At 34.9% G+C, this 26,798-nt stretch overlaps 1 protein-coding gene across 6 annotated transcripts in view; it reads left to right on the plus strand.

Annotated features, from left to right (window-relative positions):
• Positions 1-26,798, plus strand: part of DGKB (diacylglycerol kinase beta) — a 366,387-nt gene that overhangs the window by 95,592 nt on the left and 243,997 nt on the right. For all 6 annotated transcript variants that reach the window (XM_069774198.1, XM_069774191.1, XM_069774183.1 and 3 more), the window contains 8 exons: positions 2,592-2,627; positions 4,203-4,343; positions 9,522-9,571; positions 10,938-11,012; positions 11,557-11,676; positions 21,403-21,520; positions 24,308-24,396; positions 24,477-24,593. In XM_069774198.1, coding sequence (XP_069630299.1) covers positions 2,592-2,627; positions 4,203-4,343; positions 9,522-9,571; positions 10,938-11,012; positions 11,557-11,676; positions 21,403-21,520; positions 24,308-24,396; positions 24,477-24,593 — 746 coding nt within the window. The remainder of the gene's footprint in view (positions 1-2,591; positions 2,628-4,202; positions 4,344-9,521; positions 9,572-10,937; positions 11,013-11,556; positions 11,677-21,402; positions 21,521-24,307; positions 24,397-24,476; positions 24,594-26,798) is intronic.

Here is a 26,798-nt window from a genome sequence, read left to right on the forward strand (position 1 = left end):
ATCACTATGGTTACATGATCTTGCTGCCTACTCTAATGTGTAAATACTTAGAAACCTTCAGAGCTTCATGCAGGAGGCTCCTGCTGGTGCTCTACAGCTTCTGTGCCTAGTTACTGCTGCTTCTCTTAGCTGTCTAGGTGTGATACTGCTATTAGTAATGCTACATACTTATCAGCTACTGATATTTTAAACATCCTATAAGTGTTAGCAGTATTTCTTTTCCCAGGTAGAGATCTTCTTTAATGCAGTGTGAAATTTTCATGCTAAACTGAACATTTTTATTATATGTAATTTTGAGTTCAGAGGACATAACATGTTAAAATACTTCCATGCAAAATAGTGTTAAAAACTGTCAACTTAAAAAATTTTATAAAACGTTTACAGAAAATTTGCAGAAGAAATTTAAGGTTACCTTCTTAACTTGAAATATTTGGTTTAGCACTTTAGCAATTCGGGAACTCTATCAAAATCCAGTAGCTAAAAGCAGAAGCTAGACTAATTTAATGAAATAAATTGTGTGTTTTGAACAGCTGGGATAATCAAGTGCTTAGAGTAAGTTACCAGATGGTTTGATGGGTACTTAATTGCTTGAATTCTTTATGTGAAGATTAGGTGTCTTCAAATTGCAACTCATCCAGAAGTGTGAATTTGGTCCAAGTGCTACCAGCTGAAATGCTAACTTTTCTTGCAGATAGCAAGCACTAGATTTCCATAGATACCTCAGTGTACAACACTCATTATAGGCTTTCAGATATCACCCATTGAGTTGACCTGTTTTTTCTTTTTAGTGCATGCCACTCTCAACTGTGTTAAATGGATGGGTTTCAGTTATTTTTCTTTATTTAAGTTTACAGTACCTGTTATTTCCACTTCTTAGCTTTGTATTTTCTGGCAAAAAACACCAAACAAACCAACCAAAAAACCCATATTATATTATTGTCTTCTGTTATATTATAATGGTCATTAACTGTAATTAGACTTAAATGAAAAAACTTCTTTATGCTAGCAAAGCTTGCATACCACATTGAGGGTATGATTCTTCATATAAATTTTCTTTTTTTTTCATTTGAATTGAATTCTTCAGGTATTTTTTTTATCCTTTCTAATCAGAACTGCCATGGACACATCTTGTCCCTCAAATACCTGCTGTGTAGACAGTACATTTCCAACTTCTTGGGCTTTTGTTGTTAGTTATCTAGACCGGTTCCATGTGCAGAGCAGTAGGCTTTGTAGACTATGGTGTAAGCAGTTGTGTGGAGTATTCAAAACCTTCTGTTGCTGATTACAGCTCTGATAATGACTTATTCACTGGTTTGGGCAAGTCATTTAGACCAGTGATTCAGTTCCTTGCCCTTAAAGATGCTTTGCAACAGAATCTCTAAGGGCATGTCTAAATGTATTCTTTATTGTATGCTGCAGGGTGTATTTTGGATGTCCTAAATTTTCAGCGTTGCTTTTTTTTCAACTATGAATATAGATTCTGTTGCCTATGAAGTCTCAGCAGCACAATTTCATTTCTACTGTCATTACTTTTAGTTTTTCATTGAAGTTTTTGTCATGTTTTCATCAATTAGTAGCATCAGCAATAAACATGCACTGTACCAGCCACCAAAATTTGTAATCTTTTACACTTGACACTTTTTGCCTGATAACTCCAATAGCAGCTACCATTTAGTGGTGCATATTTATTTATTATGCTGTGTTTTTTACATATGTTGTCTGACTACTATTTCAAGAAAATAATCTTTTATCATTCTTGTGGTATATTTCTATGGTTTTGACATTTCATATGTAGAAATGATAACAGCTGGTTTTAGGTCACTGCCAGATTTACAGGTAAATTCTGGCCAGTATAGACCGTACTCAGCTTTCTTCACTTTCACTATAATTCTCTCTGATAGATTTTATTCTTATGTGTGGTATAATAATAATAATCATTATTATGGTTGTTATTGTTTAAACTGTATGGTAAGTTTCTTACTCTAATGCTACCTCCTAAAATTTTTTTCTCCTTCACTCACTTTTCTGAGTTTGTAGTTAATTTTCATCTCTTTCTGTTAGTAAGGACATCAGCAATAGTGTAATGTGAGACCAGATTAGTAATCTTCCATGTGTATACCAGTAGTGTGATACCAGAAGAACTGTTTGATACATTGTTACATCCAAGCATGTTCAGAGAGACAATCCAGTTCACATCATGCAAGAGTTATTTGTGCTTGAAAATATACTGTTCATAGTGTAATTCAATTGCATGAGATTTAAACTAGATGTTACGTCTTTATAATTTGTAACGTTTAAAGGGAAAAAGTGTGCATTGGTGCATTTTGATGTGCAAATGAAAATTACGGAAACCTTTGTTTTAGGATTTTTTAGTAATTTTTAAGTGTTACCAATAATGAAAAAAACTTACCATACTGGGAAATAAATTTGTCAGAAACGTTTAACATTCTTCTGGAAAATGGAAAGGTACACAAGAGCTAGAGAAAATCACAAGGAAAGTAGCAGGGTTTATAAATCGCTCTGGTATGTGTCCGTTTTTTTACTTGGTGTTTCTTGGTCCACTCATGTCTATTTATAAATTGTATTTTCAGTTAAAGTGTCTGAAGAGAGATGGAAACAGATGCCAGGTAAGCAGCAGCACCGTAAGTCATCTGTAAGTCAGCACATTGCAGCCACCCCTCTCCCACCTCTGATTAAGAAGTAATACTTTAATCTGTACCTTGCAGCTGATGATAAGCTAAAAGATACTTTGAAATTGTATGCCTTCTCATTTGGATTTCAGGACTATACATTTTTGAGATGAGTTAGCCCAAGTTTTATAATACTTTTTATTCTGTGCATAAAATTCATGTAAGACTGGAATGTGAACTATTTGTGTAAATTGTGTGATTAAAGCTAGCTTCTTAACTGATTAACATTTATAAAATGTCATCATTTTAAGGACACTTAACCAACACACAAGCTTATTTAATAGAACATTGCCCTATTAAATCTTTTTATTAATTTAAATATTTACTTTCAGTGTTTATTATCTGCCTGAAACCATGAACATGAACTTGATTCAAAGATACATTTTCTGCATGCCAATTTTCTCTTATGTAGTGAATTATTTTTTTAGCATGTGTACCTCAGTAGACCTTTGAAAATGTGTTGAGATTGTAATGAAGTTTTTCAAGATAAAAACAGGGAAAAAACCCCACCAGAGTTCTGTTTCCCTTTGCTATAGTAATTAACTTGTCCAAGACAAAGGGATGAGAGAAATTATGTATGCAGATTATGTGTGCAATGATGAATCTGTTCTGAATCAGTTATAGAAGATATTTTAAACAGTAAATCCTTTTGTAAAGTTTCATCTTTAACATCACTAAAGTCAGTGAGAAATGTAACAAACTTGTAAAGAAAGTATTATTACTCCTTTCTCTGTGTTCTCCTATCCTTCCCCCTTTTTTTCCTCTATTTATTAGTCCTGCAGATTCCAGTAATATCATCAGGACCAATTATATTAATGTTCTTTTGAAACAAAAAGTTTGGCAATGTTCAAACTTGTATTCCAAGTGGTACACTGGAACTGCTCTTGATCACAATGTTTGAGCAATTATCATGACTATTATTTAAATTCTGTATTTATTTTCGTAGTATTCTGTGGTCGAGACTTCCATGTTTTAAATGTGTGTTGCTCTGACACGCATCTGGCTGTGTTTTTGGAAAGACTACACGCTTGGGTATTATCAGAGTTTTCTTTGTCACTAAAACATCTTCAGTTACTGTGCTGGTATCAGTCTATAAGTTAGATGAAGCTTCTATGAGCACAAGGAAGTGGATGCAGCATTGGGCAGGGACTGTTTTAATACTTAAATTAACATGTAAGGTAGTAGAATAAACATGTTAACCAAATTTTTTGGTAGTCAAAAGATATCAGATCAACGAAAATGAAAAAAAGGGTTATGCCATTCCCATGACTGTTTTTTTTTTTTCAATAGTTTGCTTTATCCGTATAAAATTTTAAAACCTGACTATCATTTTAATTCTGGCTTTGCTGGATAAACTATGAACATGAATTGTTTAAAACGTCACATTTATATTTAAATTAAGAAGGCATCTGAGATTCACATAAAATGAAGATGCATATATGCAAGAGTTATGTTTTCATTTTCTGCTTACATCATACATTACAAGTAACAAAGGCTATGTGTTATTTCCAGGTCTGAGACTTAACAAAGGCACCTCTACATCCCGACCTCCTACTCCTGCCAACTTACATTTACCAGACATGATCCAGCTGAAAGATATTGTGTGCTATTTGTCACTGCTAGAAAGAGGAAGACCTGAAGACAAACTAGAATGTATATTCTTTTTCAAGTTAATTTTATTTATTTATTTCAATAAGTCATCAAGAATTCTGTTTCTAAATTTTCTGAGTTCAAGATTCAGTTTTGAGTAGCTGCATTATAAAAATACGGTTCTAGGTGACCATTATTGCAGAAATGATCTTTTATTCTTCCTGATAGTATTAATTTCATGAGATTTTAACTAAATTCTATGTAGCACATGCCAAGATGGGGAGTAAGGATCTGCTGTTAAAATAATCCTTTCTATACTGTTGTCTCTTGATGAGTATCAGATCTAAGAAAAACAGATGAAATATACTGAAGAGATAGAGATATACAGAAGTGGTGAATAATCTGTAGAAAACAAACTAATTCAAACAAAGGATAGTTGTTAATACAGGTTGCGGGTCTATAATACTAGTAAATACAGAAAAGCCAAGAATGATCCAAGTCATGTACTACTGTTGGGAATGAGTGTTTGACACTGGGAGTTAGAAATTACTTGATTTGTTTTAATTAGGGGCCTGATTCATTAAAGCCCAATGCCTCTACCTGTTAAAAAAAATAACAGTTTGATCTGCGAATTGGAGAAAAAAAGAAAGAAATCACGTGTTTCCCTAGTATAGAATTTTAGAAGCCAGTTTTCCAGATAGATAAACAGTCAATCCAATCATATAGTCCTTACTGAGAGCAAGTGTACTTGGGTATACATAGCTGGTCTGTCTATAAAAGAACTTTAGGATCAGACTGTAATACCATATGGAAAGTAACTACTCAATATGAAATCAATATGAAAATAGGAAATGCAAACAGTAGGCTACTTCTGCCGGAATGAGAAATTCATTACAAGGTTACATGACCGCATATTGTTGAAGTATCTTGATGTTTCATTACCTGTAGTTAGTTTACAATGACAACTTTGTACTCTAAGAAAGTTCACCTACACCTTTGCCTCAGCAAAGGTTATAAGGAGCTGTCCCCAAGTTTGGTAATACCAGTTTGGTATCATGTGATTAGAATATGAGGATGTATGCATAAATGTGTATTCAGAACACAAGCATAGGAAAACTAAGATCCTAGGATTGAATTAAATTTACAGTATAATAGCTGTTCCGTGGTAGCAAGTTACACAAGCCTTATCAGAGCTCTGAAGAGCTCTGTGCACAAACCATAGCATGAAACGGAGATCAGTTGCGTCCCCTGGTGTCAGGAACTGGTACAATGAAAAGGGGGAGAGACAGAGGAGCAGGCGATGATTTTAGTGTAGGGGATGTTCCATGAACTTCTGGCAACAGGAACTGCATAGGCAAAAGATGGTGGATGATCTATATGATTTAGAAGCGATATCTAATAAATGTACGGTACTTACATGTTCTGTATATTCAAGATCATTAGCATTTACTACATATAATTAAAGTCATGGTTATTATATAGGTTTATTTTCTACTTTGTCATACAGAGTTGAAATATACCACATGTTGTCACTTTCTAGAGTCTAAATTTTGGCTTATACTGTACTATTAGAATGCAGAATTCCCTGTTGATTTTAGTTGAATTGTCCTTATACATTAATGGGATAATTTAAACCTTTGTCTGAAATAATTGTATAGCAGTAGGTGTGGTAGATATAAGGTAAATTATAAATCAGTAGCAGTGGAGTGAAAAAAGAAAGGGTGGCTTATTCCAGGGTTGCCAACATTAATATTAATACTAATCTCAAATCATGATTTTTTTTTTCTATTGACAAAAATGGAAACACTCTGAATCATAGCTGAGTGTTTGGAAACTTGATTGATGACAAACAGAACATGGAAGCAGTGCTTTCAAATAAAATATGATATAAGCTGGAGGATTTTTTAAGATAAAATACACTAAGAGGAAATAATGTTTCGCTTTCGGATCTATATGATCTATGGATTTTCATAGATTGACAAATATTCCAGCAGATAAGTGGATTCTCTAACCTATTAACAATCTATTTCTAGAGGTCTTAAGCACTGCAAACCTAACCTGTTTGACATGCTCAGAATATCTGTTATTCATAAACTGTATGTGGCCTGAATATAAAGAATATCCCAAACTTTTCTAGCAGAGATAACACTAAAAGAATTTAAGTTCTCTTTTTAAGGTCATAATGCAAATAGTTCAAGGTGTGGCTATATTGTTAAGTACCTTCATGCTCTGTGGCTCAACCTGCAGACTTGATCCATAGAAACCAGTTTCTGCTCTCCATGTTGTTTTCACATGTACCAAGCTTTACTTGCTGGTGTCCACACTATGATTCTTGAACCTGTGCCAGGAGGCAGTATGAAGGGTATTAGACATAAATGGTGTGGAGGAGGCATACGACCTCCACAGGTACCGTAGCTTTACAAACATAATATGCTTACAAGTGCTGAAAGTTCTTTCCGCGATTATGAAGAAAAACCTCCATGAGCTGTGGGTTTTTTTGCCAGTTTCTCTTATCAAGACTATCAATAACCCCAAGTTACTCTGTTTCTGTTCTTTCCATACCAACAGAAGCTTCAAGAACGCCACGCTGTTCTTCTGTATTTTTGCAGTAGTATGATTAGTTATAGTCTGTCTTTTTGCTATGCTATGTAGTTCTTGGACACTCAGGCTTCTGTGGAGAGTGACAAGCCCTACAGTTTTCAAAGTACATGTGCTGGTGAAAAGAGGAAGTGCATAGAGCACTTGTTTGTGCATGTGTTTTTGAGAATGAATTCCCCAATTTCTTCTCAAAAGAACATAATTTTGAACTTTGGAAATTTCTGGGATGCCACTTTTTGTCATATGCAAGATTAGAAGTTCAGAGGTTGCAGGTGAAAATGTAGTAGTGCAGCAACTGATCTCATCTTGGTAATTTTATTTTATTTTAATACATTTTTAATTATTTACAAAAGGTATGTAGTCTAGTAATAGAAATTGAGTGGCCAGTCAGTGCTATCAGTTGAAGGATGGGAAAATAAATGTAAAAGATTGACTTGGGCTCTGTAGTTTGCATCAGAACTTTTGTTCAGTTATTTTAATAATTTTGTTGTTTTTTTCTCCTAGAGTGCATAAATCAGCAAGAACATGAATATTTAGCAGGGTGTGAATAGAAAAGAGATTGCATGCCACACCAGTAGCGTAGTTTTTCAGAGTCTAGCCAATAGCACAGATTGAGGCTTTTCACTACCTAATACATATGTAATTGGAGAGACTTTGTTTGCTACAAAGGTGAAGCAGTTACAGTTACGCTAATGTCTGTTTTTAAGTGACTGATTAGAACTACTGATTCATGTTAAAGGGAAAAAAAGTTGTAAGCATTACTTCTCTGGAGTGGGTAAAGATCAGGGAGATGCTAAAACTTGCTTTTGTGATAACTGTAGAACATTCTTTCAACCAGAGCATTACAATCACAGAGGAGGAGGAGGAGGGAGAACCAAAGATTTGAACTTTATCACTGAGTGATGAAATGATTCATCCCTATGGAAACGGAATGCTTAATGGTACCTTTGCTGGATAATATTCGCTGTTGTGCTCTGAGCAGGTTTGGTAGAAGGTGTACTCGCAGGGACAGTACCAATCTCTGGTGGCTTTTAGCATTAACTGTTGTTTTACACTGAAACATTTCTGCTATGTAATTCACAGGCAAAGAAAGATATTTTTGTAGATTTTCTTAGCCTATAACTAATGAATAATGGACCTTTGTAGCTTGAAACAATGTACTACAGTAAATATCTTCAATCTTATATTATAGCTCTTAAGAGTAGTGCAATATAGTGGCAAAAATTGCTGAAGTGGTAGAGACATATAGTATTTACCTTTTTTCCTCACAGTTAGCTGAACAACATGCGAATAAGATGAGGGATATAAGGGAAGCAAACCAATTCGTGTATCAGTTAAATATGTTTTGCTGTAAGTCAAAAATAATAAAATTCTTTCTGAACTTTAATTTCTAATTGCTAAGAATTTCCTCTCATTTCTCATTATATTATTTCCTGAAAACTGTGATAAGCTTTGCTTGCAGAGTTTATTGGACTGTAGCAGCATTTGCTGTGGATCCAATGCAGTGGTATTGTTCACTGTTGAATAGGTCATATGTTATGTTTCCAAAGACATCTGATAAGACAGTTTATAAGCAGATTGCTTGGCTTTTGCTATCAGTCAAGGCATTACAGTGTCCTGGAACCACCTGTATATGGGCTCTCTTCTTTCTCCTTAGGAAATAGATCTAGGGGGGAAAAAAGCACTTTTGAAGGGGGTAGTGTTTAGATTTCAGAGCTCTGACAAACTGTTCCAGAAAGTAGGGACAAAGAGTGAGGTATTTGTAGGCTTCTGGTTTTCATCTTTAGCCTTTCAACAGTATTCCTACCAAAACTTCAGGCTTCTTTCTGCTCTGCAGTCTGATGCAGTATATGATCAGCTGAGTAAGCTGCTTTGAAATACCTTGGTGATGGTGGATATACCCACTCTTGTGGCTAGAATCAAGTAATGATACAAACTTGAAAGTATATATTCTTTCTGGCTATTGTCAAAATACAGCTATTGTCTAGGTGGCTCCCCAAAATGTTGGGAATACATTTTCAAATCGATAAAGCAAATCTGGTCCTGGGAGGAGTCATGTTGACAGTCTGTGAGAATGTTTATTAGTGGATTTGACTGATTAGATACTTCAAATAATAATCCTCTGTTTCATTTAGTTGGTCAGAAAGCATTTCCAAAGCAATATCACTATTGAATAGTGATAGCTGCAACTAAAGGAGTAGGATAGCATTGTAACTTCAGCAGGCTTATCAACATTTGACTGACCAATTGTGTATTACCCTATGTTTGGTGAGATGACAGAGAAGGGCCTTTTGGTGGTACTCCTCATGAATACAGATCATCTCTAGAAGGAACCAGAATTAAGTTCACAGACCAAATTAGCTGCTCGAGTGATTATGTGGAAAAGGTGCAATTACACTGTCCTCCTAATATGTCTTGTTGGAGGCAACTGTGGCAGGGTAGTCGCTGAGCGAACCTCTTGCATAATACAAAACGTTTGGTGGGTCTACAGTTAGTGTGATCATTAAAGGAAAATGTTAATGTTTGTCCTTTGAAACTCAGGTTTGGTTGTTTTGTGGGTGGGTTGGGTGGTTTTTTTGGTTTTTAGGAAATAATGTTACTATGTTTTCTAACTGAGTTTCCTTCTCTTTGTTTCCTTTTTAGTTATGTTTCGCTTATATGATACAGATGGGAATGGATACCTGGATAGTTCGGTAATGTTATTTATGTATTTTAATGCATTGTAAGAGTATGTCATAATGGTATACCTATACAAAACTACATTAAGCCAAATCAAGTTTATATTCTTCCTGAATTAATAGAAGCAGTATAAATTATAGTCAATTAAAAAGTCACCCATTTTGAAAGTAACTCTTCAGTTTTCTTTTCCATTAACCTGCTGCTTCTACAACTCTATAAATTTTCAAATGCTGACACTGCTGTTGTGGAGTCCTATTTTATAGTCTTCTGATTTTTAATCATATTACTGTAGGGGATACATTAATATGATTCCTAAAATTCTAATATGCTGCTGGGAGATGTGCATGAAAGCACCCTTTGTAAAGATTTCATTAAAAGGGGAAAGTGTGAGAGTCACACAGTGGATGTATGTGGAGAGATGTCAGAACTTCCATGTTGTTATTAAGAATATTAAGGACAAAGTTTTGAGGAGTAGCCCAACCAAATGTTTGAAGGAAAATCAGAGATATAGCAATCATTTAAAAAATTTAACTATTTGTTTTCTTTTAGCTAACAGAAAGAAGTATTTTATTGGCAACTTTCTTTTTTCTTTTTTTTTTTCCCCTTCTTCTTTTGTATCTCCCTGAAGTAAGACACCATAGAGTGAATTGGTAAAGAGGAGGTGATTCCCATAAGTGATGGGAATAGGGAAGCTAAGTTATACAGAGGTATAAAGTAAATATTGTATCATAGGTTTAGGCAATACAAAATACGAATTAGGTAACTAGTGCATAATCAATACACCTGAGAATTTAGAATGATTCTAGATAAGCATTTGGGCGTGTTTACAAACCAAGTTGTATACATGAATATGGAAGAGCACTAGTGATAGGTGATCAAGGGAAATGCCAACACTGTAAGGGTAAGAAAATATCTCTGTATTAGTTTATACCATCCTTATGGTATATATCCTTATGCCTTATTTCCATTAGAAAGTTGTGAATTATACACTTGCTGTTAAAAAAATAGTTTGTTAGAGTGCTGGAATTTAAAGGACCTTACATCATTATATCACAGGGTGGACTTCAGATCATGAAACCCATGCTCGAATGATCAACTAGGAAGGAAGAATCTATTACTACTTTCAACCCAGAGGCTGTCCTTTGGTTGTGGAGCTGTATTTCACCTCCCTGCATGCTTTGCGATCCATGCCTGATGTTTTGCTAGTGAAGTGGATTCACCTAAGAGTGTACAGCTTCCACTGTAAAGGACATTTCATTAGGAACATTGATGAAACAGTGTCACTGAATGCAATATGTTTGAATTATAAGTTGCTTGCAGTAGAATTTGTGTTTATAATATTGCATTAAATAGTATCATTTTTTTTTTGTTCATCTGTAGGAGCTGGAAAATATCATTGCTCAAATGATGCATGTTGCAGAATACCTTGAATGGGATGTTACTGAACTGAGTCCAGTAAGTATCCATTTTGCCACAAATTTTTAATGTTGCTAGAGATGGCATTTAATCATTTTGTGATACTTCATGTCAACATGTGATTCTATATATTAGTAAGATAGAAATAATAATATTCTGTGCTCCCCTGTACATTGTCAATTAGCAGTTTTATGAGTCTTTTTCTGATGAAATCCGATCTATGAAACATTTTTGCTAGTTTAAGGTTTTTCTTCAGTGCATGTAGTAATTAACATTTATAACACAACCATCTGGTTTGTCTGAAAGTTTCTTTAAAGTAATTACCTCTTATTTGTATTGTACATAGTAAGTACACAAGGGGACACAAATTGGTTTGGGAACTTTGGGTGATAATAAAATGTAAATAGGAGTATAACACTTCATTTTCTGAACTGTCAGTATTCATTTTACTACAGGTGCCATACAAATAATATTTTCCTTAATTTTTGCATGCGGATGAGGGAATTGGAGATCTGCACATGTTCTTACAAGAAGTTGCTATATTAGAATATGGATTTTATGAGATTTTTCATTAACTGTGTAGATCCTTCATGAAATGATGGAAGAAATTGACTATGATCATGATGGTACTGTTTCTCTAGAAGAGTGGATCCAAGGAGGAATGACAACAATCCCACTCTTGGTCCTCCTTGGGTTAGAGAATGTAAGTATTAACATAAGAGTCTCAAGTTTCTGCTTGCATGTCAGCTGTGGCCCTCAGATTAGTTTCTCTGTGGCCTGTATAAAGAATGGCTTTTCTTTGTTTTTCTTTACTATGGCTGAATGACACGCAAAGAACAGAAATGTGTCCTCAAAGTCAAAGGTACGTTAGAGTGTTTGAAGCAACACCAGATGAGCCAGTGCTGGAGCTGGAAGCTGTAAAACGCTGATTAATTTGTCCTGTTAACAGCATACTGTTAATTCCTAGATGCAGTAGTATCTGTTAAGAATGTTTTACGACCGTGTGTATGTTACAGCTGGCTTCGAGCAGTGTCTGGGCTTCCCAGCATGGTGCTGTGTTGTGTGGCCTAACCATACTGAGTCACAGAACAATCTAGGTTGGAAGGAACTTCTGGAGATCTGCCTCTTGTTAAAGGCAGGGCCACTGATTTTGTTATCCAGGGCCCTGTGAAGCCCAGCCTGGACTAATTCCAGTGAGGTGGATTCCACTAGTTCTGTGGGTGACGTCTCCCAGTGTTAATCGTTCTCAAGGGAAAGAGCTTTTATCTTACACGCAGATGGAATTTCTTCCGCAGCAATTATTACCCGTTGGCTCTTGTCCTGTCATGACACATCCCTGTCAAGATAGTTCTTCCGTCTCTGAAACTACCTTAATAAAACTATACTAAGTAGCAGTATCAAAGAGTGTGCTTACACCAAAGGGTAGAGTGTTATGAAAGAAGAGCTTATGTTCTGTACATTTACAACTTCACATTAAAGATAAGACAGATGTAATATGATCAATTTTATACCAGTTCAACACAGCTGTTTTAACGCTGGCATGTTGCCAGTGCCACCTGCTGTCCTGTATTTGAGCTAATTTTGAGCATATGTATTTTAGCATATGTTTCAAATGCTTTTATGTTGAGAGAAAACATTTTTATTTAATTTTTTTCTGAAGTCTTTTTGAGATATTGAGGTGAAATAATAAATAATATTTACTTTCCCCATATACTGCTACAGCCTGAACTAAACCTAGACTGCTGTAGTTGCTCTATGGTATTTTATTTGCACAAAGAATGGTCAGACTTTCCGTAGGGAAGTATGGGACAAAACAGTGCATTTAGCAGAAGGTCTAAAATTCTTGCAAAATCCTATCAGTCAAATTACCAGCTAAATATCTGAATTGAGGATAACTTTCAGTACATTTGGATCACTGTAAATACTAGTTCCGTAATTCTGTACGTGTGACTGAGTAACAAAAATGTTAAATTTCTTCCCTGTCATCAAATAACAAATCTTTGTCAGGCTGAATTCTGTTATTTCTACAGATTTACTCTAAACAAAGGGCAGCAAATGTTCTCAAGCAATCAGTATAGCAAATAACTAGTAGTCATTTTCAGTACAGATTTTTTTTTGTGACAGGTGATGTAGATATTCTGGGAGTATTTTTCAGTGTCTACGCTTCATTCTTTCTAAATTTAAAACTGCTTAAATTCTGTGATAAATTAATGCAGATCGTTCTGTAGAAGTTTATTTTCATATTAAAGCAAAAGCTATTAGAAAGAAGCTATGTAAATTTATGTTATCAGACGTATTATCCTTTTGAGTTTTTTTACTACTTACTAGGTAATTTATCTTCCTGTGCATAGCTTTACTACAGAAGTAATAAAAATACATAAACAGTGATCAAAATTCTGTAGCATGCTATCAGCATGTGTCAGTGTTTCTGTCATCAAGGGTATTCCCAGTACTTTGTGTGTTGAAGAGGTGTAAATGTACAGTTGTGAAAAAATATTATAATGGTATGCAAAATATCTTTTTGATCAATAAGCATAGTTTTGTTAGTTGAAAGTTGGAGTACATTGGATAGGCTGGCTTTTAATGCTTTTTTAATAGTTTGCTTTACTGTGAATGAAGTCCATTACCTACAGAACTGTATGAGCTGAATTTGTAGTCATTTACTAATGATTTACTAGGAAATTATGCCATCCTCTAAAAGGACTCCCATTTTTCTTTTCATGTTTAAAAGTGCTCTTGATTTCTTAAACTATTTGCCTAATATGTAGAGAAAAGCCAGATTTTTAAATTTTCTATCAAACCACCAAAAAGTTACTACTTCTGTTTGTACACAGTTTTAAATCATCAAATCTAAGTGTATTTTAGGACATTGAAAAGTTAAATCAAGAAAGTTAAAACTCTAATGCTTCTTCATCATTATTTTGTGTAAACTGATAGCATGATTTTGATGGTTTAACAGCATCTAATGCATTACCCAAGCTCTTCATTCCAGTGCATCATTCCCATTAGTGGAATGCTATTATTTCTTCTTACATGCAGTTGTCAGATTTTTGCAAACCCAGCTTCCCAGGACTCTGCTTTTTGGCTGTCTTTTTCTCTCCTTTTAGTTATGGTAACGAAAAGTAAGACGAGTCTTTTGGACTCAGTAATCAAATAATAAACTTCTGATATCTTAGTTTTCCACAGGCTGATTAGTATGTGAAAATAAAGGGCACAACCTAGTGGCTTATGCTGCTTAGACATGTCCAGGTAGTCTTCACATGTTGAAAATAAGCAACCCCCCCCAAAACAACCAAACAATTCTCTCACCTTCTTTTAACTTCAGCCAACTATGCTTTGGCTCTATGCTGAACTCAGGCAACGATGAAATTTTAAATCCAACAGATCAATTTCTGAGCTTGTCCAGTACGGTAGTGACAAAGAATTGTCACTGTAGTTTATTTAAAAAAAGGTTATACCAATGAAGCCTTCAATTTGTTTTGGGTTGGGGTCCGTTAACTTACTGTAATATACTTAACTCTTGTATAGAGCTTGTACAAACAATACAAGATTCTCAGCTGGTGTAATTTGTTATGCTAATATCAGTGAAGCTATGATAATTTATTTCAGCAGAGGATTTGTCATAGTACCTTCAGAATTTGGCTACCTTGTTTGTACTTAATCTTTAAAAGCTATATAAAAAGGTCAGATATGTAAAAGTTTTATATTACATTTAAAGACTTTCAGTCAGTTTTTATTACGTACTATATTAGATACTTAAGTTACAATAATATAAAAAATGGAACTATATTACACAAAAATAAAAGAATAAGCAAGTTAGTGTTTATAAACAATGGGGTTGACATAGCCTAATCTCTCACAGGTTTGTGGTCTTTGTCCTCTGACTTCATCAGTAATCCTCTTCTGAAAGAGACAGGAGTATTAGGTTGTTATTACAAATATTAGCCAGCCAGCTGTTGTCAAATTAAAAGAAGTAACAAGGAAATCTGCCTGACTTTCCTTCTGATCTCTTTCTCTCCTGCCCCCTGCCCCCTTTTCTAGACATTCATGAAACTTCTAGTGCCCTTTCAAATTTAGTTGAGGTTATTAAATTAATTTAAAAGTTGCTGGAGCAGTTAAGAGTCATGGAGATAAAAGGACAAAGAGCATGAATAAGTCTCATTTCTCTAGGAAATCAACCTAATTATCCAGTTTATTTTATCTTACTGGGTTTTATGCTTTCTATTTCCAACTAAATCTTCAGTTTAGAGTTGCTGTGAAGGTAGAACTTAGAAATACAGAGAGTTTTATCTCTGGGTATGTTCCAGGATAGAAACAGTGTATTCTTATTTTGGTGGTTTTCAAGGCAATTGATGTGCTAAACAATTCCAATACAAGGTAAGGAATTTAAATAAGAACTTAATTGGTTCTTATTCTGTAGGGGTGCTGTGATACACATACTCTTTGGAAATCTGCTTTGCAAGAAAATACCTTTGAATTGTATATGTGTATAATCCATTTGTACTTGGATGACTACACTTTTTCCACTTAGCAGTGGCTCAATGTGTTCTGTACTGCACCTTCTGAAACCTTTAAGACCTGTAATTCTTACTCTGAGGTTTAGTTGTGCCAGTTTCATGGAAGTTGTTCCAAGAAATTCTCTCATGACAAGTGAGAATTTCATGAAGAAAAAAAATATAATTAGGTAACTATAGAGGAAGTTGTTATTTATGTGGTGCAGTTTTTAATAAGAAAGGTACGAGGTAGAGTTTTTTGCTGAGTGTCACACTTCAGTCTGCAATTTTCAGAATCTTCATCAACTTCCCAAATTTATTTTTGCTTCTTAAGGCATTTGTTTGTCTCCCATCCAAATACAGATTGGACAGAGATGTCCCTGCATGACACCTTCTGGTTGATAATTATACTTTTGGGAAGTGGCCTATTGCATACTAGTGACTACTAGGCTATTTATTCTACTCCACCACAGTAGAAACCTTCAAACTTTCTGACCTTTTTATTTCATTCTGCATTAATTTAGAGTAGATCAACATTGTCAGTGAAGTTTGAGAGTTACCCCGTTGTCTCTCCTAGCATTGCTTAAAATGTCCTTTGTAATCTGGGCAGAAAAAAACACTTAATGATGGTTTGCTTCTAAGGGGTTTTGTCAGCCATGAACATGGTACTCTGCTCTTTGATAGGAGTTCCTCACCTTTACAATATTATTTCACCCTTTTGTAATAAAAGCACTGGATTTCTTTTCTAAAGTAATTCCGTGCCAGATATTTTGGCCTCACTTCTCTTGTAATGGATCATTCTTACCATCTCTGTCAGTGATTCTACAAAAAGCAGGTATAAATTGCAAATTCACAAGTGCTAGTGTTTAAAAAAATCCCGTGTTTTAGGAGTGGAAAGTATTTCATTCCTTCTTCACTGGCCACTAGATGTCACAGTTGCACTGTATGTGGTACTGTACAGTTGCTGAAAAGCTGCCTTAAGTTGAGAGAGAAATTGGAACAACAGTAAATGCTTTGTAAAGTCATCAATAATCTGAAACCAGGCCACTGTGCCTTTCTTTTAAGTTACCAATTGTTATTTTTAACCCATTTCACCTTTTAAATCAAGGTAATTCTCAATGGGACAAACACATTTGTGTTGAAGTGTGACTATGCTTCTATTAAATCAGAAGGAAATACTCTTACAATTTTATTTTGGATCCCCGGGCAGCAAATATTATGCTATTACACTCAAAGAATTTAAAAGGTAACTCTTATTTAACCTTTTTGATTAAATATGGGATGGAATACCCACGTGTGAATCTACACTTGGGAAGTACTGCTTCTTACATTGTACATGGCATTATTGTTGGCTTACTTTTTGAGCTCTGAGTATGTGAAAGTAGAACCAAACTGGGGACTGGCAAACATTTGCAAGTCTGGTGTGGGATCTGTTGCACCACAAGGAGTGTCTCTCAGGCTGGTCTGAAATGACTGTTTAATACTTAGGCAGTTTTGTAGAGTTGCATTTCTTTCATTCAGCGAGGGTTGAAGGCGATCTGGCCTTTTATTGTCCCCAGTGATATTTTTACAAGTCCTGTCTGAAGTCTAGCAGGTGAGTTTTCTAAAAGGCTGAAGTGCCGGTGAGTCATATGCTATTTCCATATGTACAGAGGGCAAAACCAATCCCCTGCTAGAAGCTGTAGTTTACCCTCTTTGTGCCAGCTCCTTACCAGCTGGGAAGCAGATTCACCCTAAGTGATAACGGGAGCTATTTTACCGGTATCATTTCACAGCGTTGCCAGCAGAGGGGGTAACGTTAATGCTTTGTGAGACTTAGTAGCAGCAGCTGCTAGAAAAGTGCAAATCTCTTTTCTGGACAGTGCTGTCTACTTTTATGCTGTGTTAGCTCTCACTTCTTTGCAGGAAGTTTGTAAATGCCTTTCCTTACTACAGTCCTGCTTTTCGTTTTGCCTATAGGTTGATAAAAACCCAGAAGAAGTCAGGAGTAACTCTAATCAGTTTTGTGTATAAGGTGTAAAATAAATGATATTTCATGCAGGTGTACAAATTTACCATTAGTTAAAATGTGATTTCTGCAGCATTTCAGTCTCTGCAGATGACAGTTGACTATCAATTTAGGGACAGGGAAACTTTGTAGTGTGGCTAATTATGAAGCTCATTTAAACAAATTAATTTCCCCTCTTGTGCTCCCTTTACTATGCTGTCATTTTCTCATGTGCATATCATTGCTTAAGCATTTCTGGGTGATCAGAGTAGTACAGTAGGTGAGTGTGTGGATGAAGGCTGGGGAAGCAATTTTTTTTTTTCTTCTTTCTCCAGCACACACACAAAATAACTCAGAATTTGGAAGCGAGGAGCCCTCCTGAATAGCATGTCTCTTGAATGAGGTTACTGCCTGTCCAGTTGAACCAGAACAGATCTAGAACCCCCTCTCCGCAAACCAAATCAAACAGAACAAAACCTGATATGAAATCTTTGCTGAGAGCCACCGAAGGAATGTAGAACTTAACTGTATTTGTATTAAGACGAGGTGCTGCATGCTTTAAAGGACACTCTTCTTACCTTCCCACCGACTGAACAATACCCAAAGAACAGTCAAAAATGTCTTCAAGTCATGTAAATATTTTTAAAATAAATGAAAACAAAATAACAGCAGTAAAAGAATAACTTAGCAGACTCACTAACATCCTTCTCCCTTGGCTGCTTGTTACTCTTCTCATAGAAGAGACTGAGCATGCTGGTATTTCAGACACTCCGTAGCTATTGTAAGAGAGGATACTTGCTAGGATGAAAATTTATCAGTGATTTCATTACCTTTTTTAAGTCACAGAATCTTGAGTTTTGTGCTTGAAACCTTAAGATCGCTTTGGCTACCTTTATTTACAAATATCGAAAAAGCTCAAGTAAATTAATATTAAACCAAATTATGGATGTGTAGCTAAATTCTGTGACTGCATAAAATTTTCTACTAATTCTAAGGCTGGCTCTTTCATGATTGACTTGATGTCAGGTCAGGTCCTTTTGGCAATCAAATCCATGGTAGAAGGGTCAGGGCCATAAGTTAAGAGAACCGTTGTTAACAGAATAAATGTTACTGTTGTCATTATGTGATAAAGTCTATGTATGGCATATGGAGGCTTCATTTTCAGTGATGTATAATGAAGTGAGGAAGAGATTTTTACTGTACCTGCCCTGCTTTGAAATCTTCTTAATGACTATTTGTTTTTAAACTCTTTTTCAGGATATGGAAGCAAAATGAGTGAATGTCAGTAAATGCACTGATGTGTGAGAATTGTGGATTTTATTCATACTTAAAGACTTGCATTGAGGGGGCTTTGTTTCACATTATGTCTTTTTTTTTTTCCTTGGCAGTGTTTTAAAAAGTTATGTGCATGCATAATCATATGCAGCACTTTATTGCTTATTTTTGGCAGTGCACAAGAGCAAAAATTTAATTTGCTATTTTCCAAAAGTGCATTGTGTTTATGTAATGGATTTGCATCAGTTGCAGTCTGTAACACAGTTAAGTGTTTTAATTGGCAGAACACCCACATCAAGACTTGTTTGTTTTTCTGATAAGGAAAATGCCAGCTAAGTTAGTCCATATGTTCTGTTCAAATAAGAAGCAATGTATTCACATGTAATGGCCATTCTTTAAAAATAAAATTAAAATGAAAAAGTAACATAAAACTAATGTGGAAGATGGGCAAGTTTACACATAATTATTAATTTTTGTTAATTTTCAGAAGTAGCAAATATTTTGCTAAGGCAAGCTGGTCAGCTTGCATTTTAAGTGCTTGTGGATTATGACTGTATCTGTTGATGACATGAGTAATGTTAAAATGAGAGTGTACATTGGTTATTGTTTTTTCTCAGTAGGATTTACTTGGTCTTTATTGTCTAGTGAATAATTGTCTGCTTTCAGAAGACTTGAAACTCACATACTATATTGTAGTTTAACAATACTTTAAAAATGTATGAAATGTGGTAGTAAGATGGAGAGAAAAATAGAAGTTACAGAGCTCCATTTAATGAAATACATCCTCTTCAGCTGCCAGTCATGAAGGAGCTTGACAGGCTTCTAGTGCTCCACAGCTGCAAAATCTATTTCTGCTTCTTCAGGGGAAATTGGAAAACTTCCACACTCTTTGCCAGCCCGAGAATCCCACATTAGGCATCTGCTCTGCTCTTTTTGCGGAAAGGGGACCCTGACATTGCCCAGCTGTCAGAGATGGCATTTGAACTCCTGCTGATAGTATCAGGGGAACTCCACTTAGGCTCTGATCCCAATATCTCAATAGAGAAAAAATATTCCAGCTGAATTCAGTTCCTTTTGTGTCTAGGTAATTTGTAGGAATTATTCAGAGTTGTGTTCTGGCTAGGACCTGGCTTTGAACCAAGCATTTTTAATTTCTTGGAGTGCTGATTTTCCTTCAGGATTTTTTTTTTTTTCCCCACAAGGATGAAGAAGTCTTCATCATCTTTGACTTGTTGTCACAGCTAACTCTTAGAATAGAGCAGTACTGATTTTTAAGGATGTAACTTATGCAGTATATGCTAATATAGGACCAAAGTAAATTTTTATTAAAATTTATGTCCACTGACTTATATTGACTGTCCTTACCAGTGAAAACCATCATATTATTGAAAATCTAGTCAGGCATATTGTATATATATGATGACAAGTAGTAGTAGTTTGATGTGAGAAATCAGAAACTGGCTGAGAACCAGCTATTGACATGGCTTCTGATAACCGGAAGTTGATGTGGCTTCCTTTAGCTATGTGACAATTTCGTTTTGGTAATGAAATGACCAAGAAGACTGTAGTGTTTCAGTAATACACAATGAAGAATCAGACTACTGCAGCCCGTTTCCAGCTGACAGAAATTAACTGCCTTTGTTCTATTGGATGTTATATTTGGTAAAAAAATAAATAATTTTTTTTTTAAAAAGTGTTATTACATTAGGTTGATCTAATTTTTTTTAAATCAAAACCTCTGATGATTGCAAGAAGGAAAAGGTCTGATGGCCACACTTGCCAAGAAACCTGGAATTTACAGAATTAAACTAATATCTGTACCAAGTGCACATCATTTTAAAAACCTTCTAACAACAGTGAGGTCTCAGAATGATTCCATGAAGAAGGAAGACGAGAATTACGCAACCAAAAGCTTACTTTCATAAATGTAAATGATTTGATAATATTTTAGCTGTATGCATAAATTACACTGGGCCCCTGAGTTGTAAGTGCTGATCAGTTCATCAGTCTATTCATGCAAGATTTGGGTATAGTGCTACAGCTAACTGAAAAACATGGGCTTAAATGTAACGAATTCAATTGTTGGAGAAGAGGTCCAGGATGTAAACCTCACCCTTAAATACTTGTTTTTTGATAGACTGTCGGCAGTAGATTAACATAAATTAAAGCTGGCAATAGGTATTATTGTGCTGTGGTTAGATTTCCCACTTCACATATATTGATACATGTCCCTAATTCTAAGGGTCGTTAAGAATATCTTTGTACTTCTAAAAAATTCTTTCTGTTGTTCGTTTTGGGGAGTTTTACCTTCTAACCTGCAGCACCTTTATTTTTAGAATTAGTCTAGAAAAAATTTTAGTTAGTTTTAACACTAGTTGTAATTTAATATCAGCCTGGATTTATTGCTAGCATTGTGTTGCAGTGGTGACAGGAGCCTGGTGTTTTCTCTGTGTCATCTTTGAAACACATGTATGTCCAGGAGCTTCTGAAGAATTTTTTATTATATAATTGCCTGTGTATTTAGAATGATTATACTGTGATCTGGTACAGAGTATTAAACGAAGTAACAGCTTGTCTTTTATGTTGTTGAGTCAATCTTCAATTTTTATTGGCACTTATATATTTCATTGTTTATTTTATTAAGTGAAATCTGTTTCTTTTATGTCCTGTGCAGAATGTGAAAGATGATGGACAGCATGTATGGAGACTGAAACACTTTAATAAGCCTGCCTACTGTAATCTTTGTTTGAACATGCTAATCGGAGTCGGCAAGCAAGGTCTCTGCTGTTCTTGTGAGTATAAGCGTTTCAGTGTCCATTTGCATACATGTCTTTTCCTAGAAATACTGTGCTCACTGCATAACAAAGAACTAGCAGCTTCCCAGTCCAAAACCATTGCCAGCACAATGGTGCCTCCCCCTTTGTCTTCTATGCTTGAGTGCTCAAGGTTCCATTTTTACTTTTGAGGATATTGGGCTTTATTGGGCTTTCAAAGCTGTTGTTTGAGGGAGTTTGCTGTATTATAATAGCTGTCAGTGTTAGTTCCTTTTGGAGCCTGCCTCTTTTTTTTTTTTTCTTTTTTTTTTTTCTTTTCTCTTAGCAGGTATCATGCTTAACTTTTAACCTTCTAGTTTTGTTATTCTTCTTTTGTATTTGTTAATAATTATTCATATTCTTTACTGGGTATCAGCTAGCATGTAAGTCCCATATTTTTTATTCAAATTTTGCACAGAATTCTTGTGTTGTTAATTGTGAAGGTCAAAATCCCAGTTTCCCAGAAATCAAGTTTCTGTAACACTTCCAAAGTTTTGTATGTTTACTTGGTTTGTAATCATAAATCTCAGTCTTGCCATCCTTTCGTATATTAACTGATTATAAATTTTAACATAAAGGAATACAGAAAAACTACTGCATCTCATTTGACCTTCATTAGAGTATTAGATGCAGTTACTACAGTTCAATTCCTTGGGTTGTATCTATGTATCTCCTAATAATCTGTGTTTGGCCAGCTCATAACCTCTATCTTGAGAAACCAAATCTTGCCGAAAAATACTTCGTCTCTGTTTGAATGTTTCAAAAGATGGATGATCCATATCTTTCTTTTGTGGTGTGTTCCAATGATTAATCATCTTTCTTTAAGACCTATTTTCTGATTTGAATATGTCTGGTAGAAGGTTCCAGTGATTGGTTCATGTTGTGCCCTGCTCCATTAGATTAATGAGATCTTTAGTACCCACTGTATTCTTCTCATGATGGTATCAAGTCACCTTTCTTTGTTCTTCTTTGATAAATTAATCAGTTTCTTAGTGTAACTTACTTTCTACATTTTTGGTATGAAAGATAGCCCATCACAGCAGATTAGGACCTTTCTGTCTGTACAATTCTATTGATTTAATTTGAGATTAGTCTGAATGAATGAGGGTTTTGGAATCAACTCTTTCTCTCTCCTCTGTGGGCCACAGATCTCTTTAAAATATAATTCAGATGTAAATCCTTCACGTGTGCTTTTTCACATCATATAATTTCATTCACAGTACTATGGAATGAGAGAGATACATTTATTAAAATTCAAACAATTAGAAATTGCATAACTTCAGATTAATAAATGCTGATGACAGTAACTGAAACATATATATATATAAAATGCTGAACTGACTGTTAGATCTTGAAATGTTACATTCTTTAATATTCTTTTATGTCAGACTGATGTAAACTTAATCCTTGTGAGGAAATATAAGATCCATGTATGTTTGAAAGAAAATTCTATTGAGCAAATGATGTAGATCATCTTCTTCAGTAGTTATCAGAAATGTGTAGATGAGTTATATAAAGTAAACTGCCCCCAAAAGACAAGCCTTACAAGAGCTGTAATTTTCTTTGCTGCAGTGTACCTCTTTAAAATTTGTTCTTGTGCTTGGCATTTATTTGGTGAACAATAGTCCCAGAGTATCTGAAGAACATCCACATGCTCCTTTCAGTTACTTCATGCAGCAAGGGGCATGAGTCTATGTACAAAACTATTCCACTATTTCCTTATCTCACTAAGCTGCTTCTCCAATATATTTTCAAAGCATTGCTATAGATTTCATTATTTGCATTTTAGATTGTGTGGGAGGAAAAAAAAAAGGGGGGGAAACTGCAGGGGGCCTCACCATCCCTCCATGGTCCAATCAACAATGTTACTCCCTGCAGTTTGTCTGATTAATGGCTGCGCCTCCCACTGGGTTTGTGTAATAGGTGCAAGCAAGGTGTTTAGAAGTACTTTGTGCTTAATTGCTCTCGAGGTCAAAAGCATGAGACATATACCATGCAGGGAAAAATTCATTCCTAGTTTTTAATAGTTGACTCTATTGAATGCAGGTATAAGCTGTAGCATTACTTCCTCATCTAGGCACAGTTGTATAGTTGAAGCTAGGAGAGCTTTGCATTGTACCTGTCACTGGTATGTTTTCCAAATGCAGCTAGTGTGGTCTTTACAGACCTGGTCAACAATAGTAGTTACCTAAAACTGGTGTGGAGGAGTTAGGAAAAAAAAAGCTTCCCAGGAGTTGGTATTTGGGAAAGTAAGAGTTAAAGTTTGGGTGATTGCATGGAATGCATGAAAACAATTGCTATCTGAAAATGCACTAATCAGCCATTTAAGATTTATAAATCAATAGAAGGAACAACATAAATTCATTGGCTTTTATTTTTGTGCTTGCCAGCTGCTCTCATGCCTATAGTTTGTAAAATATAGATTTCTTTCTACTAGCAAATGACACCAAACCATTTGGCAGTCATCAATTTGTCTTTAATATTTTTTTCATTTGCCAATTATTGTGAAAAAAATTAGTGAGCTCTGATTTAATTAAGCCTTTCCTGTTATGCAATGATAGTACATTCTTGGATTTCTCACTTGCATAATATTTCCTGTTCTAATTGGCCTTTTGTATTCCATGGAAAAAGCAGTCTAGTTTGATTTTTCATTGACTGATTGGATTGATTATATAGAGATGGCATGCTGGTAACGTTATTTGTTTCATAAAAATGTAGTCAGAAACACCATTGCCTCAAAATCTATTCATGTGTTTCTTTTTTCAGTTTGCAAGTATACAGTCCATGAACGCTGTGTCTCAAGAGCTCCCGCATCTTGCATCAAAACATATGTAAAGTCCAAAAAGAATACCGATGTAAGTTTGGGGTAGCATTAACTTTGCGATGTACCTGTTAATTTAGTAACTCTATGTATATCCACACTTTTCTTTTGCAGGTAATGCACCATTTCTGGGTAGAAGGAAATTGTCCAACAAAATGTGATAAGTGTCACAAAACTGTAAAATGTTACCAAGGCTTGACTGGACTTCACTGTGTTTGGTGTCAGATCACAGTGAGTATACTATAGCAAAACCTTTAAGCACAAGCTAGAGAGACAAAAGTCTGCATATCTTTTTAATAGCCTTATAATTCAAAAGGTCTCATTCAGTTTTGTCATCAGGAATGGATAGCATGTGTTTAAGAAACAGTATATGCAGAATATTCATAGGTGTCCTTAATTGTTGCAAGCAAATATGCTTAAAGGTGTACTCTGCTTCAAGACAATATACAAATGGAAATAATGTATGTCACTCTAAAGAGCAGAATTCCCAATCTATGTTATGGAAAGACGATAAAAGAGTTTTCAGTACCGGGGAAGGTCAAGGTCACTGTGACACTAGGGCAAAATCCTGATTTGTGGTGTACTGACAGGCAAATGAAATTGAGGACATCTGGTAGGATACAGTGATTTCAAGTGTCTGGGAATAATAGCAGAGACATCTTGATAATATACTAATATGGGCACCAAGTCTAATATATACAACTTTTGTGCGCTCCTTATTCAGCAGGAACCAATAACTGGAACTAATGACATTCAAGGAACACTACCCTTATAAGTGAGATCTTCATGCTAGAAGAAGCAATGCCAGTATTTCTGTTCCTAGCCAGGGCAGGATTTAAATCTAAACAGGGAGAGATTCAGCCTTCTTCTATGGTTTTTGCTTTTTTGCTGATATCATTATTATTATTGTTATGGAACAGCAGTTGTTTGTTCAGTGTTTTAAATAATAATATGAGACTGAGGCATTAGTGAATGTTTGTTTTCAACATACAAGTTTGGATGTTTTATGACATATTTTCTTAACACAAGAATACAAAATATGAAACATCATCAAAGAAAATAGATCCAGGATACTTTCAGTGATAAGTTGTTATGATTACTTAAAACCCAATATTTTAGAAGAAAGCAAATATGTAGTCCAGATTGCTGTCAAAATTTGGATAATTTATGTAGAGAGTATAACACCCAATCCAAAATTTTCACATGTAGATAATTAAATTTAGGCAATGGCTATCTGTGTTTGGATAGATAAATAAGAGTGTTCCGCTCTAGATATAGAAGTATTTACATCTGTATAATGTGTCTATATCATTCAAGAAATACATATTATGTAAGGCTCCCTCTTAAAGTCAAAGGAAGTTGCAAATTCTGTAGCTCCTCAGAAAAATTATTTTCCTATTGTTTCATGTGAGTCTGGACCAGATTTGTAAAGGCCTTTTACTTCTTGAAGATACATATCAAGATTTAGAGGATTACCATAAGAACGGATATTCACTGAGGAAATACCAAGGAATGATATATCATTGAAATCACTGTGAAGGAAGAGGCTAAATTCTTTTGAAAATATCTTACGTGCTTGTGTGCATATTTAAATGCTTAAATATCTGTCAAAATTCCAATTAAAAATGGACCTATGTTTTTTTGGCAGCCAAAATTAAAAATGTTGGCACTGAGGTTTAAAATTTTGCAGTTATCAGATCAGTAATCTAAAGATTTTTATTTTCTGTAAGAATGGTGTTGTATTTTCAAAATAACTTTATTAATATTTTTATTTAATTTTTATATCTTCAGGTGTAAATAAAACACATAAGTGAAAAATAAGTATTTTTTTCAATCTCCTATTCGCTTTTCTTGCAATTCTATATATTCTATTGCAATAACTTTCTTTGCTAATAGTAATAACTTTATTACTGAAAAAACAGTGTTTTAAATTTATAACAGATGCATGATTTTTGAATGGATATTCTAAAGTTATATAATTATCATCACATCCTTCATATGTTTTCAACTCCTTGTACAACAACTCATTTAAGGCTTGTTGCTGACATTTTTTGTAATATAGGAGGATGCTAGTTATTACACAAATAGTTTTGAGCCTCTTTCCTGCATTTTAAATATCTTTCCTTCTTACAACTTAATAGGGCCACTTCTAATGTCAAATAACTGAATCAAATCCTGAAATTTAGACGTGTTTTGCACTAAAAAGGCTTGTTATACTGAGTTCTCAGCCATGCCCACAATTCCCTCTTCCATATACTCTGTAGTTCTCTACCATGTCTCACGAATGTTTTTTTTCCTCGTTTTCTCTCCAGCAAATATGGTTTTTCCTACTTTGCAGGCATCTGGTTGTGAGGGAGGTAATATTCTACAGGAGCTAGGTTTGGGGTAAGGGAATTTTGGGGAAATGTGTTTAAAATATGCTAAAACATTTTTTTG

Source organism: Haliaeetus albicilla, chromosome 2 (genome assembly GCF_947461875.1).
Source record: "Haliaeetus albicilla chromosome 2, bHalAlb1.1, whole genome shotgun sequence".
Lineage (NCBI taxonomy): Eukaryota > Metazoa > Chordata > Aves > Accipitriformes > Accipitridae > Haliaeetus > Haliaeetus albicilla.